At 38.4% G+C, this 13717-nt stretch overlaps 1 protein-coding gene across 5 annotated transcripts in view; it reads right to left on the reverse strand.

The window, feature by feature from the left end:
- sh3kbp1 (SH3-domain kinase binding protein 1) overlaps positions 1-13717 on the reverse strand; it is a 68004-nt gene that overhangs the window by 15872 nt on the left and 38415 nt on the right. For all 5 annotated transcript variants that reach the window (XM_008396471.2, XM_008396472.2, XM_008396470.2 and 2 more), the window contains exons 3-7: positions 12316-12430; positions 11239-11345; positions 9255-9399; positions 9081-9157; positions 7740-7823 (exon numbers count right to left, since the gene is read on the reverse strand). In XM_008396471.2, coding sequence (XP_008394693.1) covers positions 7740-7823; positions 9081-9157; positions 9255-9399; positions 11239-11345; positions 12316-12430 — 528 coding nt within the window. The remainder of the gene's footprint in view (positions 1-7739; positions 7824-9080; positions 9158-9254; positions 9400-11238; positions 11346-12315; positions 12431-13717) is intronic.

Below are 13717 nucleotides of genomic sequence, written 5' to 3' on the forward strand. Positions count from 1 at the left end.
ACTTTTTTACTTTTACTTAAGTAAAATGTTAATGTGGTACTTTGACTTTTACTTAAGTACATTTTTGACTGTGTATTTGTACTTTTACTTAAGTACATTTTTGAGTACTTTCTCCACCACTGCTACTAAGTATACTAAGTACTACTAAGTATATAAAATATAAGTATAAAATATATTCATACTTTTTCATTTTTTAACGAAAACAAAGGGTTTCGTTTTTTTATTTACGAAACCCTTAGCTTGAGAGTTGAGTTGATATAGAAGGGAATTTCAGATTTGGCAATGGATTAAGGACAACAATGCTGTCGTTAGCATGCTAAATTTAACATAATTTGGCATTTCAGAGCTAGCAAACAGTTAACAGCAGTAATGCTTATGCTAACATTAGCCATTTAACCAGTTAAAACTGGAATTATTCGTCCAGAAAAAGACAGAAGTAGATGCTTAACAATCAAACATCAATGTATCAATGCTGCATATGTCAATGCTAAAAACAAAATGCTATCTTTCCAACACAACTAAAGCTAATCAATTAGCATGCTAATGACAGATTTATTTCTCTAGTATGTTTAAAAACAACTAAAGTTGACCAATGTGCTTCACAATTTACACAAATCTAACAACATGGCACACAGTAGCACATGCGTAGTGCGATTTTCACACTTAGCAAATTTAAAACAACAAAGTTTAAGTTCGCATTGACATGATGGCTAAAAAATTAATGACCACAGTGAAAAAAACGGGTATTTTTCTTCCCAGAGCTGCAGAAAAACCCATTAGATACATTTCAGTTCTGTAGATCTCCCTTCTTCCACCAAATTCATGGGATTTTTACACATCAACTAATTTATGAAACAACTCATATAAAGTGCGTCAAACTAATATTTGATATTCCTGATAAAGCAGAAGTTTCCGGATATTCACTGTGTTTGTTTTCGCTCAATCTTCCAAGCAGATCCTCCACACTTCCTTAAAAGATATAAATATTAAAACATACCTAAATATATTTAGTTTCTCCCATGAACACCCTTGCATCCTACGAATAGATTCAACGCAGAAACCAAGCAGCCGACTTGCTGACGAAGAGCGTTAAAGCCGCCGTTGTTCCCCAGCTGGAGTGGATCCCTCGGTGGTGTTTGTGGAACCAGGGTGGCTCTTCCCCAGGAAAACACACACATTCACAGCACGCAGTCTGTCTGAACACACACACGCCTCTGTTCTGCCCGACCTCTCCCTTCAACACTTCCTCCCTCCCTCCTCCTCTTCCTCATTCCCACCCTAATGAGACGCATGTGGAGGTGCGAGCTGTGAGGCATCGCTGCAGCAGAGAGGAGTCAACATCCACCTATCGCATACTGATGGCAGCCGAAACGCCGGCGCCAGATCGATGGGGACTTTTCAAGGCCAGGCGGGATGAGTGGGACGGCCCAGTTAAACATTCACATTTTCACCAGTAACATTTTTTCACTTCTCACTGGTTCATAGGCTTTTAGTCTGAAAATGTTTTAAGTCATGTTAGCAAACATCTATAGATGTTTTTAGTCAGTTGTTTCCTCTAAACATAAGGAGGCAAATTGTAGATAAATTAAAGTTCAGATCAAGAATAGAAGACAAAGTATATGGAAAAGATGTGTGTCATAAATGAGGTAAATAAGCTTAAAAAATAGTTTGAAAAAAGATTTTTGGAAACTGAAGTGTTTGTACAAAGTGATGGCAAAACTTAAAACAAAGGAGATAAACGGAGATCCGGATGGATGGATGACAGATGGATGTAGGAATGAACAGATGGATGGATGAAAACATGGATCGATGGATGAGCAAACGAATGTTGGTCGGATGGACAAAAAAATGGATGTATGAACCAAAGAAAAGATGGATGGATGGATGGACGGACGGACGGACGGACGGATGAACTGTCAAACAACTATGAATAAAAAAGACGTGTGGAAATAAAATCCTTTCCTCTTCATTTCCTTCATTTTCTGTCGAGTTTCATCAAGAAAAGCTCAAAGTGCTTTACACCATAAGAACAATTCAGTTACCAATTATGAAACGGCAATAAAGATTTGTCACAACACCATCAAAATCCTCAAAACCGATAATAATCAATGTTCTGGTTGTTATATTTGGGTTTTTAGCCTTGATTTGCAGGAACTCTGCGTTTCTTACATATTATTGTCTGCTGGTAAAAACAGGATTATTGTGTCAGATTCTGGACCTGACGTCCAGCAGCTTCTAAAATCTGACAGTTTGATGTTTGGGTCACCTTGGCAGCAGGTTGCAGCCAATCGCTTCCTCTGCAGGATAAACGATCTGCTGCAGATTGTGTTTGTCCTTGGCAGTGACAGCAGACAGAGGATCTGACAGCAGAGGAGTTAAAGTAGGACACGGCTCTCAGCAGGTGGAACGTCTTTTACTGCTGCAGCAGGAAGGACGTCCTGCATTTTGCTTTCTTGAAGTAAGAAGTTTAGAGTAAAGTGTTTGTAACTTAGTTCCCACAAAGCAGAAGTGGCTTGAGGTGTAGATCCTTGGAGGTGATGGTGCAATGATGTTAAGAAATGTTTAAAGCACCAGCAAAGAGCAGTTTTGAAGCTTGTAAGTTTAAACCTTCAGTCATTTTTTAGCCATGACGTCTGAGACTCAAAAAAAATTCTTCAGAAATGCTTATTTAACGGAGTCAGAGAAGGAACCGATCAGGTTTGGTTTGAGGTTTGGTTGCATTAAGGCGATCTATTATGCTGAACAGGTTAGCATAAAGGATATCGTACATAGGCAATAAAAAACACGCTCATTTTATTTTTTTGCACAAATTCATGCTGAAGTCTGGCTACCTTGAGCTGTTTTAGGGCCTCCTGTCACTTTCAATCCAAATAAGCTGCTGCTGGCCAAAGTCAAGCTAGCTAGCATAACTAAGCTACTTCCCTCCCCTCACCATTTTATTTCTCAATTAAAACTTTTTCCTGACCTGTTATTTAGTTGTCGTTACAGTTATACATCTTTAATGTATAGTTATACAACTATTGACAACTTGATGGGTAAAACCAATGTTATTCACCGTCAGCGAGCAGATTTTTTCTGTGACGTCTGTATGGGGTCCATACGACCATACATCTAGGAAAAGCATTAGAAGAGCCTCCAGCACAGCCAACAAGAATGTAGCAACAACAAAACACTCCAGCAGCCATACAACAGTCCAGACAGTTGATAAAACCAGCTAACCAAACATGCTGGAACTCAGCTTGGGTTGCTAGGTAACGGGTCTAGCTGGGCTGGGCGATGTTGCTAGGTAACGGGCTGGAGTTGCTAGCTGAGTTACTATACATGTCGAATGTGACTCAAAAGTCAGGAAACATTAACAATGTTGCTACAAAACTTTAACTAGTTGCTACAAAAAGTTTTTTAAGTGCTTAGGCTGGTTTTAGAACCAGTAGAAACCCAAATGGAAGCATTAAAACGTAAAAAAAAATTATTTTGCATAACACATCCTGATTAAATGTCTTTTTTTTCTGCTTTTGTGTGAAATCGTGCAAGTCTGCAGTCTTCCTTCAAACACATCGAAAGTACTTTGCAACCTCTCAACCTTTGTCTGTAGCCCTCAATGCTCAAGCTAAACGGTCGTAGGAAGGAAAGAAGGTCACATTCAGAAGAACTTCAATGAGGAAGACTCTTCTCTCTGAAAATAAGATGAAGCACCAGACCTCTGGAAACGATGGAGGGATGAAAACAAAATGAAGATGTCTGGAGAAAACAAACACAAACACTTCATTCTATTTGTGGAGGATAATGGTGGAGGTTTGATGCTTTGAGTTTTGTTTTGTTGCCACAGCAGCTTTGCACCTTGCAGAGTTTGAGTCAACTTCCCTTTTGAGTCAGACGAGAGGGTCTCTGTCTCTGCAAATGTACTTTTTCCCTTTATCTGAAATAACATTTTATATTTAGGACTTCTTGTAGTAATTGAGTTTCAATGTATAAACCAATATAATTTAAAATGACTGCTGATTTTCTATCTGTTTCACTTTAAGACACAGCAAGTGAATATCTAGCAAAATAAAGCACTCTGATGAGAAAGTGCACAAATTAAATTTCATATATCATAATTTCTATGCAGTTTTTCTATTTAAAAGTTTAGAGAAATATGAAAAAATACATGAAAGAAGAAGCGAGAACAAAGTAGGCCAGAATGCAGCTGAGAGTTGTTGAAATGAAACATCAGTTCATAACATAATGCTCACCAAAAGACAAAATATCAAAGTCTCCAGCTGAAATCTGAGTTTATAAAGTGAAATTTAACTGGTTGTCTGACGGTGGTAGTTTGGAGACCTAACAAACCGGCTCCATGGAGAAATGCTTGTCACGCAGAAGGTGTGATACGAAACACTGTTTGGCAACATTCAGATAGACGTCGTAGCTTCTGCTCCAGTTCTGACCAGCATTGTTACTGGTGTGAACAGTCATGCATCAACACTTTCCTCTGAGCAACTGCGTCGCTAGAGTAGCCTGCTTCTTATGAGTCATGCTGTGACTCTGCAAGTCTCCCTTTACTGCACATGACCAGGCTATGCTTCATTTATGACTTAGTTAAACGGCAGTAATGGAGCAATAAAACCGTTATTCTGACTCAATAAGTCCGTCTACAGTCAGGATGTTTTCACAACCGATGGTCCAGTAGACTTGGTTCGGTTTGGGACCAAAACTGAAACATTTGCTACATTTTCAGCTGTTGTGGTTCAAACCAAATTCTTAGGAAAACCTGTTCCCCTCCTCACCTGTGGGGGCGCTGCACCAAAAGTCATTGAAGAAAATAACACTGAGTGCAACTTCCTTCTTTATAAAATGTTAGCCAAAACTGAGTAGCGTCAGATTTTAGTGGTCGTAAGATTTCACTTTTGTTTTTGGTAAAAGACAATTAGCCATTTCTCCCGCTAGCGCTAGGTACGCGTGTTTGTTTTGGTTGTTTTTACCCAGAATGCCCTGTGCTATGGTAAAAAAAAAAACCTTGTGAAAGCGCTGTTAAGTGTGCTAATGGTGGAGAAACAACTCACCGTTACAGGAAAACCATTTATCCGCTATCATCTGTGGCTATGCTAACTAGCATTAGCTTTCACATCCGACCCTGTTGATGAGGAGAAGCTTCATGATAGCAGAACGCAATGAGGTTATGTCGGTGGGCGAGTGGCACACACACGGGCATTATTGACAGCGCTAAGACCCTCCTCCTGGCTCTGATTGGTTGTTTCTACTTGGCACTGGGAGAAGTCAGAGAAGCTCAATTTTTTTCAGATTATCTGTTTCAGGATAAATTGCCACGACATGGTGACAGTTTCAACAAATACGTAAAAACTAAAAAATAAACTAATCAGTTATTGCGATAAACGATAATATTGTTGCTTTGAGACAGTTTTCAAGTAATATAATAGTTATGCAAGAACACGTTCTCAAAGATCAATAAACTTTAAATTTCAATCAACATTTAAAGCTGGAACCGGAAGACATTTTAAATATCCAAAATAAATCAACAAAACAACCAAAACAACAAATAAAATTAATTATAAAATCTCTCTAAACAAAATTGTCCTTAAAAAAAAGGAAAAACACCAAAATGAACTTTATCATCCAGTTTTTGGTAGAAACAGAGAAAAAGCTAAAAACAATAAATCATGCCAGTGGAAATTATTGAGCTAATTTTAATTCATCATTTTTATTGCTAGTTGCAAAAGGCCTAACACTGCAGCTTTAATAAATCGCTTTTTAATCATGAAAACAGTCTGTGTCCTTCCTACAACCAAAGTCAACTGGATCCAGATGACAAATGCTCACTTCCTGTTTTTAAAAAAGTCTCGTTTCAAATTTGTCATCCATTTAAAAAAAAACACACACTAAAAGAGCCGATTGTGATGCACTCATGGTCCGTTCTATACAGAGTTAGAGCACTTAATGGAGGTGATATTTGCCGTCTTTTCTCCAACATCAGGGTCAGCTGACCTTCCAGATTGGCTCCACAGTGACTCAGCCGGATGGAGCCGCTCCCCCACCTCCCGTCGCCTCATTAGGGAGCAGAAAGACCCGACTCACCGTAAAATAACACACTCAGCAGGAGAGGCGAGCAAACATCCTTCAGACGCACACATCTGCTCCACAGGAGCCACAGGAAGCCCTGATGACCAGCAGCAGCTTTTAGGCATCGCTGCTTTGAAACGGTTTAAAAGTTTCAGCTTTGCTTTGCCTTTTGTTCACTTAAATGTTTGAATTTCCCTGCTTTGGGTTTGTAATTAAAATAAAGAAGGTCGATTACAAATAGTCACATTCCTAAAATAATTATTTGCAAAAACACAAAATCCTACAAAGGTATTTTTGGTTTAGTTTCTAGTGAAAATATCTTAACGCACTTTAAATGAGACAAACGGAGTTAAAAAAACATTTTTCAGCAACACATAGAGGCTTGTGTGAAGTGAATAACTCCTTAATATTGATGAAAACATTCTAGTGGCAGATAAATTAACTTAAAACATCTAAATGTTAAATAATCTGCCAATTGAACTGGAGCTTTTTAATCAGTATTAAGGAATTATTTACTCAACACAATCCTGTATATTTTTCCTGAATAGTTACTTTTATGATAGAAACTATAACAAAAATACTAGATTTTGTGTTTTTGCAGTGTACTTTTAGCAAAAACCAGCTATTCTTTTAGGAAGATGATGCTCCTTTCACCCAAACTGTGAATATATCAACTTTTTAATCTGTTTTGTGAAGTTTGGATGAACAAACTGGCTAAATAAGCAACAGATTTAATCTGGTTTGTTTTATTATTAGTGAAAAAATGAGGTTATTTGTTTATGTGACCGAAAATGAGGTAAAGTGACACGTTTACAAGCAAAACATAATTTTTTAGTGGAATAAAACTGCAAACACTCAAAATCCTCATTTTAGTCCTAAATATTTTAACTTAAGCCAATTATATTATCTCTACTTTTAGATTATCTTTGTTCTGTCTTGTAATTTTGCTTTCTGTGCAGAAGGGTTGCTTATTTAGTTTCCTCGTTTTCACCCTGAATCAAAAATATTTACACAACCTTCAGCGGATAAGGGATGCGATATCGCCAAGTCAACTTCAAATCTCTTTGTTTTAAAACAAAGAAAGTCCAATAGAGGCATTGAGAAGTGGAGTAAATTTTAAAAAGAAATGTGAGGAAAGAGCAGAAAATCGGAGGAGAAGAGGCAGAAAAAGCCGGAGCCTACCGTCGGTTCTGGTTCGGTTCAAGTCGGATCTTTGCTGCATCAGCGCAGAGGCAGCAGCAGAACATGTGAGCATGTAGAGCCGAGTGAAAAGCCGTATTATTTCCCCTCCGCTCTCTCTCCTTCGCTCTAAGTGAGCGCTGCAGAGCTCTCACTTCTGCTTTGCTTGTCAAATCCCTGCAGGATGTCTGTGTGTGTGTGTGTGTGTGTGTGTGTGTCTGTGTGTGTGTGTGTGTTAACATAAAACCACTTCCTGTGCTGCGAAACTGAAACAGAGAGCTGGGAGGAGCTAAATGTAAGACGTTCTTACAAAAAAATAACAAAAGCAGATATATTCCTGTGTTTTAAAGAGCTTATGTTGTAAAAAATGCCTTTTTAATATGTGCTAAGTATATTTATTTAATTTAGATGTTCCCAGTTTTAGATGATGACGTTTCAGGAAGTGAAGGTGATTCAGTAGGATGTCCTCTGAGGGAAGGGAAACGCGTAACGATGCGGCTTACCTTTTCTGAATCCAGATCCACGGAGCGCGGCCGGAGCTTGATGGGCTGGTCTTTGAAGATGTTACCGAAGCCAATCCCCTGAATCTGCAAAAATATGCAAGAAAAATGATCAATTCTGCTCCTAAAATAGCAGAAAGTGGTCATTTTTAATGATAAATAGCTAAATTAGGCGACTTTTGAAGGTCTTTAGTTACACTGCAAAACCAGAAAATCTTACCAAGTACTTTTGGTTTAGTTTCTACTTCAAATATTTTAGTAAACTTGAAGTAATACAAAGCTAGCAGGATAGATGAGCCTATTATAAATCAATAATTCCTTAAAAGTACTAGTTTAACTGGCAGATTATTGAACTAATAGCTAGACATTTTCCCCGTCTTATAAGTGAAATAATCTGACAACTACTTTTTAAAATAAATATAAAAAAATTACGGACTTAAAACAAGCTCATATATCTTCCTGTAAAGTTAGTTTTTACTTATTTCAAGTGTAATAAGATATCTGCACTAGAAACTAGATTAAAAATAAAAATAATGAGTAAGATTCTGATTTTTTGCAGTGTGATTCTGATTTCTACAAACAAAAAATATAAAATAGTAATAAAAAGTTTAACTAAAATAGACTACGTGGTGGAAAAACGGCTCCTTCTCACCGCCCACTGCTCATAAGATTTGAAAAATCTTCATATTGGTTAAACACGGCAACATTATCTTCGTTTTTCACAGGTTTCAAAGACTGTTATTGTAAATATTTTTACGGAAAGAGAATATTTATGTTTATATTTATACGTTATATAAGTTCCTGTTATGTTTTATAAATATGTCTAAGCTTAATAATGTGAGAAAACAGCAATTTTCAGTTAATTCAGTCAGTATTTCATTCATCTGACACAAAAAAAGTAAATATAATGACGTGATTCTTGTTTTAAATTTGACATATTATGAACATTTTTGTCCTTTATGTTATGGAAAGACAGTCAACCATCTTGTTACAAGAAAAAACAAAAGTTTTTTTTTTAAATGGAAACTACCGTAGCGCTACTAACATCCACAGCCTCCCTTTAGCTTGATGCTAACGCCAGCTGGTGTCATAGAAATCAAACGGTGCTTCTGGATTGGCTGCTGTGCGAATTCCAGCCAATAGCGCGTCAACTAGCATTGCGGCTAGGTAGCTTAGCTTCCCAAGCTGCGTCTTCTTTTGAATATTTTAAATACATGGTAAGAAATAATCCCAAATTAAAATAATTTTGCACAAATATATTGGAGTTACATTCCACTGTAGTCTGTTTGATGCTTTCTGGGCTTATTTGTGTTTTTGACTTTGAAAAAATAATTGACTTTTTACCTTCTTAGGTTGGATTTCTGACCCTGATTCTGACCGACTGTCTCCTCCGTCGCTTTCACTGCCGGGGCTGTCTTTACCTGAACACACAGAGACAAAATACAGAGTTATAAAACCGCTTCAAAGGCTGCTGCCTTAATGAAGGAGGCTTGGAAAATGTGCTTTCTTAAGACTCACTGGTGCGGCTGTGGCGGATCTCCTCCTGCGAGTTGGGAGTTTCCAGGGAGGGAGCGTCCGAATCTGCCAGGACCTCTTTGGTGAAATTGGAAGGAAACATTCCAATCTTCCCATTCAGAACCCCTTCCCACCATCCCTCCTCCACCTAAACACCAGAGAAACCCAAAAACAAAACCCCATGTGAGGAGTTCAACTCTAAACAGAACCAGATTTTAGGTTTTTCAATAATAGTCCATTATAGTTTAGTTTTATTTTGTTGTGACTTTTCTGTTTGTCAAATTCAGTTTTTTCTTAGTTATTATGAGTTAAATATTTTTTTAGTAGTTTTAGTTATTTCATACTTTGGTTAATTCTTAGGTGCAGATTTAAAATAGTACTGTATCGTGATTATATATACATACAATTGTGCAATAAATATTCCACAGACGGTCGTAAAGAAAGAAAAAATAAATAAATAAATGTATATAAATAAGGTAAGGTGATTAAATAAAGAAGCCAATTAATCATGTTTACTTAACAAATGATTAGTTTACTTAATTTTGACTGAAATGCCTCTAAATAACAACACTGTCAACCGAGCCGAACTAATTGAAGAACCTGTTCCCCTCCTCGCCTGTGGTGGCGCTGCACCAAGAACCACTGAAAGAAACGACATGAAAATCTCTGAAGAAGACCTGTGCAACTTCCTTCTTCACAAAATGTAAACAAAATGGAGTAGCGTCAGATTTAAGCGGTAGCTCAGTTGAATAGTAATGAGGGAAAGGAAAAATACTGGATTTGGAGAATTTGAGGAATTTAAATGATGAGTAGTAAAATGCAGGACACGAAAGTAGTGCCACTAAAAACAAAAGAAGAAGAAGTGGCGACAGAGTTTAGAGGATTTCTCTTTGGTAAAAAAAAAAAGAAGAAAAGAAAATCCATTTCTCCCTGTAGCGCTAGACTGTGACGTTTGTTTTAGTCGTATTTACCCAGAATGCCCTGCACTGTAGTCTGCTTTCTGCTTTCGGAGCGATCTCCAGTCCGCTTGGCATTCACATATGAACGTAGGAAGTTTTTAGGCGGACCAGAGTTCACTTTTTGGTTTGAATCAGAGTTCGATTACGCATTCACACACCCCAAACGAACCGGACTTTCTAAACCAGGGGTGCTCAAGTCCGGTCCTCGAGAGCTACCATCCTGCAACTTTTAGAAATATCATTACTCCAACAGACAGGGATCAGCTCTAAACAGGCCTGGTAACGAGCCTTTCATTTGATCCAGGTGTGTTGGAGCAGGGAAGCATCTGAAAGTTGCAGGACGGTAGCTCTTGAGGACTGGACTTGAGCACCCCTGTTCTAGACAAACAAACTAGTTTGATTAAAGCAGCTGCTGTGAATGAAACCTTAAACTCACACATAATCCACCAGAGGTCGCCATATCTCCACGAAACGATCATTACATCCAAGCTGATTTTTTTCTATTAGTAGAATTTTACAGTTTCTTGGTACCACTGATTTACAGTGGGAGACTTTTCATTAAACCAGTTCAATAACACACATCTATTGGCTATTTCGTGCAGTGGACCTTGTTTTATTGAACCCTAGTAGAAACTGATCTCTATCTGTACAATTTTATCACTGAGTTAACTTCTTTGTTTACACAGAGTCAGAATGTTGGGAGTTTTAGATGATGATTTTAGTACCGTTAGCTGTTTTGATCAGAACGAAAGGCGTTCTGAACTGCATTTTACTTTTAGATTTAAGAAAAGCAGAATTAGTTAACCGAATGCAATCCTTCTGACATTGCTCTTCTTCCACTTCCAAATAAATCGTGAAATATTTTGAAGGTACAGAAGCAGCAACAAGATGAAGAAAATCCAGTAAGACGTTAATTTTGATTAGATTTACAAAATATGTCTTTGGCCAAAAAGGTGCGGGATCCTTTTTATGTTTTTATATTTCTGACATTTTTCATCTCTTGTTTAAATCTTTAAAAGAAGACTCACCTCTGCGATGATCTCGATCACATCTCCGACTTTCAGCTCCAGTTCGTCTTCATGCTGAGGTGCATAGCTGAAGGAAGCCTTACATCTCCGCTTTCGGATTTGCTCTCCTGCATCAAACACAGTAATAAACTAATAATAAATGAAATAAAAACCTTAATTAAACGTCTGACTCTCTGTCTGAACTTAACTGACCCCATTACACTTCCTCATAACCTCGTGGTTGTTTGCCTTTTATCCATTAGTCTCATTATTACTCTTGACTCATTTCACATCAGCGAGGGCAAGCAGACCTGACCCTGCAGTTCCTCTACTTCACCACACGAGGTCACTATTGTTCATCTTTCGCTCAGTATGAACAATATGAAGAAGTGCTTATCACCAAAGATTAAAACTATTTCTAGGGATTTGTTTTTGTTGCTTTTAATCAGCGTATAGTTTGTTATTCAAACTATATAATGACAATGGCTATTTAACGATAGAATAAGCCTACCAGTGCAGTTAATTGGCCTTTATTTATATTCATAATTGTGTTATTTTACTTATTGTCACACAGTGTGAGACTTTGCCGCCATAATGCAGCATTTAGAAACTGTTTTTACGCCTTTTTAAAGTCGTTTTGTCTGTGGATGGATGGATGAATAAATGGACAGACAGATGAATAGAATGAATGGAGGACTGGTGGATGGATGAACACATGGATGGATTATGATACAGGCTCAAAGATGAATGTATGAATGAATGACATGATGGACGGATGGATGAAGGGATGGACAGCCGGATGGATGGACGGCCGGAAGAATGGATGAATAAATGGATGGAAATAACTCCATATAATTTCATGTAATTTCCAGGGTTTCATTAAACCCAATCAGGATGTATGTTGGGCTCATCAGCGTTGTGAAGTAACTGGACAGATCGTCTTTCATTGTATTTTCCAGACCCTCTATGCTTCCTGCAGGATCTGTGTTCCTGCCAGCAGCAGAGCGGTGAGCAATCCTTGACCCAAATCCTTCGTTACGCTAATAGGATCAAAGTGTGAGCCGGCAGACGTCAGGCTACCTAATGATGGCTGCTCACCTTTCTTTCCAGGTCGCACGCTGGTGTCCGACACCGGGCTGGCCCTGCCGTTGGAGAGCTCAGACTTAATCATCCCCGCCTGCCCTCCATCTCTCTTCCCTTCCTTCTTTAACTCCTGTGAAGGAAAACAAAGGAGGAAACTTAATGAGTGCAGCAGGTCCTGATGCTCAATTCAGATTTTTTTGCTTAAATAAGTTTTTATTTGGTCATTCATTCTACAAATTAAATCCGACCGTAATGAGCCTTCTGTGTGAACGGTTTACAACCCTACAGCAAAGAATAACAGAAACGTCACACAAAACGTGAATGATTACAGGAGTAATAATGGATAGAGCCATTTAAAAATCGATTTTAAAGTTCACTCACAAATTGGAGCCGACAGAATCGTCACAAGATCATGAAATCATGAAGGAAGCTAATCTGTTCAGCCTGATTTACTGCAACGTACGTCATAATTCTGAATAATTCAAAATTATGAATGTACATGAATGCAACGTCACAAATCAATGACATAAAAGCCGGATAAAATGCGACATGACCTTTCACTATAGCAAATTTTGCTGGATAATAAATTCTCCCAATAATTAATAATGTTTCGAGATAATAATTGTTTTTTTGGCAATAAGTTAATAAAACAAGCCGTTTCAAAAATGTCCATAATGTAACGTCACAAATCAGGTACAGTACCCTTCACCTACTAACCCCAGTTAAGTCCAGTCCGTTGCCTAGCAACCCCAGCCAAGCCCAGCATGTCACCTAGCAACCCAAGTGGCGCTCTAACTGCTTGGTCAAGAGCGGCTATGCCAGTAGGTCTATTCTTTTAGGATATTTAGTACCAAATATGGATCGGATTTTTTTTGGGGGGGGTGAAAGATCAGAATTGGGCCGTTTAGACTGCAGTGAAAAATCTGGACAGAAGTCGCATTTGGGGAAAAAAAGCGGATGTGTGTCGCATTCGCCTGCTGTGCGAACACAGCCCAAGAGTTGGAGCTTGAGAAACAAAGTGTTTATCTAAAAAGCAGCTTATTAATTCAGGGAAGCTATCATCAAAACTGCAGTCCTTTCCTCTCTGTGTTGCAAGGAATCACAAGACGGCATGAGAAACTGATTAAAGCCCAGAGAAAGGCAAGCAGCCTAAAACAGCGCAACAGAAGACGAAACATCAAACAGGGGAGACACAGAAACCTTCAAACACATGGTCGAAGGAAAAACAGACATGATGGTTCACATCTTCCCACCACATTCATCATGACACTGTTTCGTAAGCTCTGGCCTGTGGCGAGCGCAGCTCAGTGAAGCAGACGGGAGCGGGTAGACTGACTCACCGAATGCACACATCGGGTTGTGAATCTCATGGTGTGGCATTAAAGCCCTAATGAGCTCCTCAGATCCTAAAATATTA

Source organism: Poecilia reticulata, linkage group LG20 (genome assembly GCF_000633615.1).
Source record: "Poecilia reticulata strain Guanapo linkage group LG20, Guppy_female_1.0+MT, whole genome shotgun sequence".
NCBI lineage: Eukaryota > Metazoa > Chordata > Actinopteri > Cyprinodontiformes > Poeciliidae > Poecilia > Poecilia reticulata.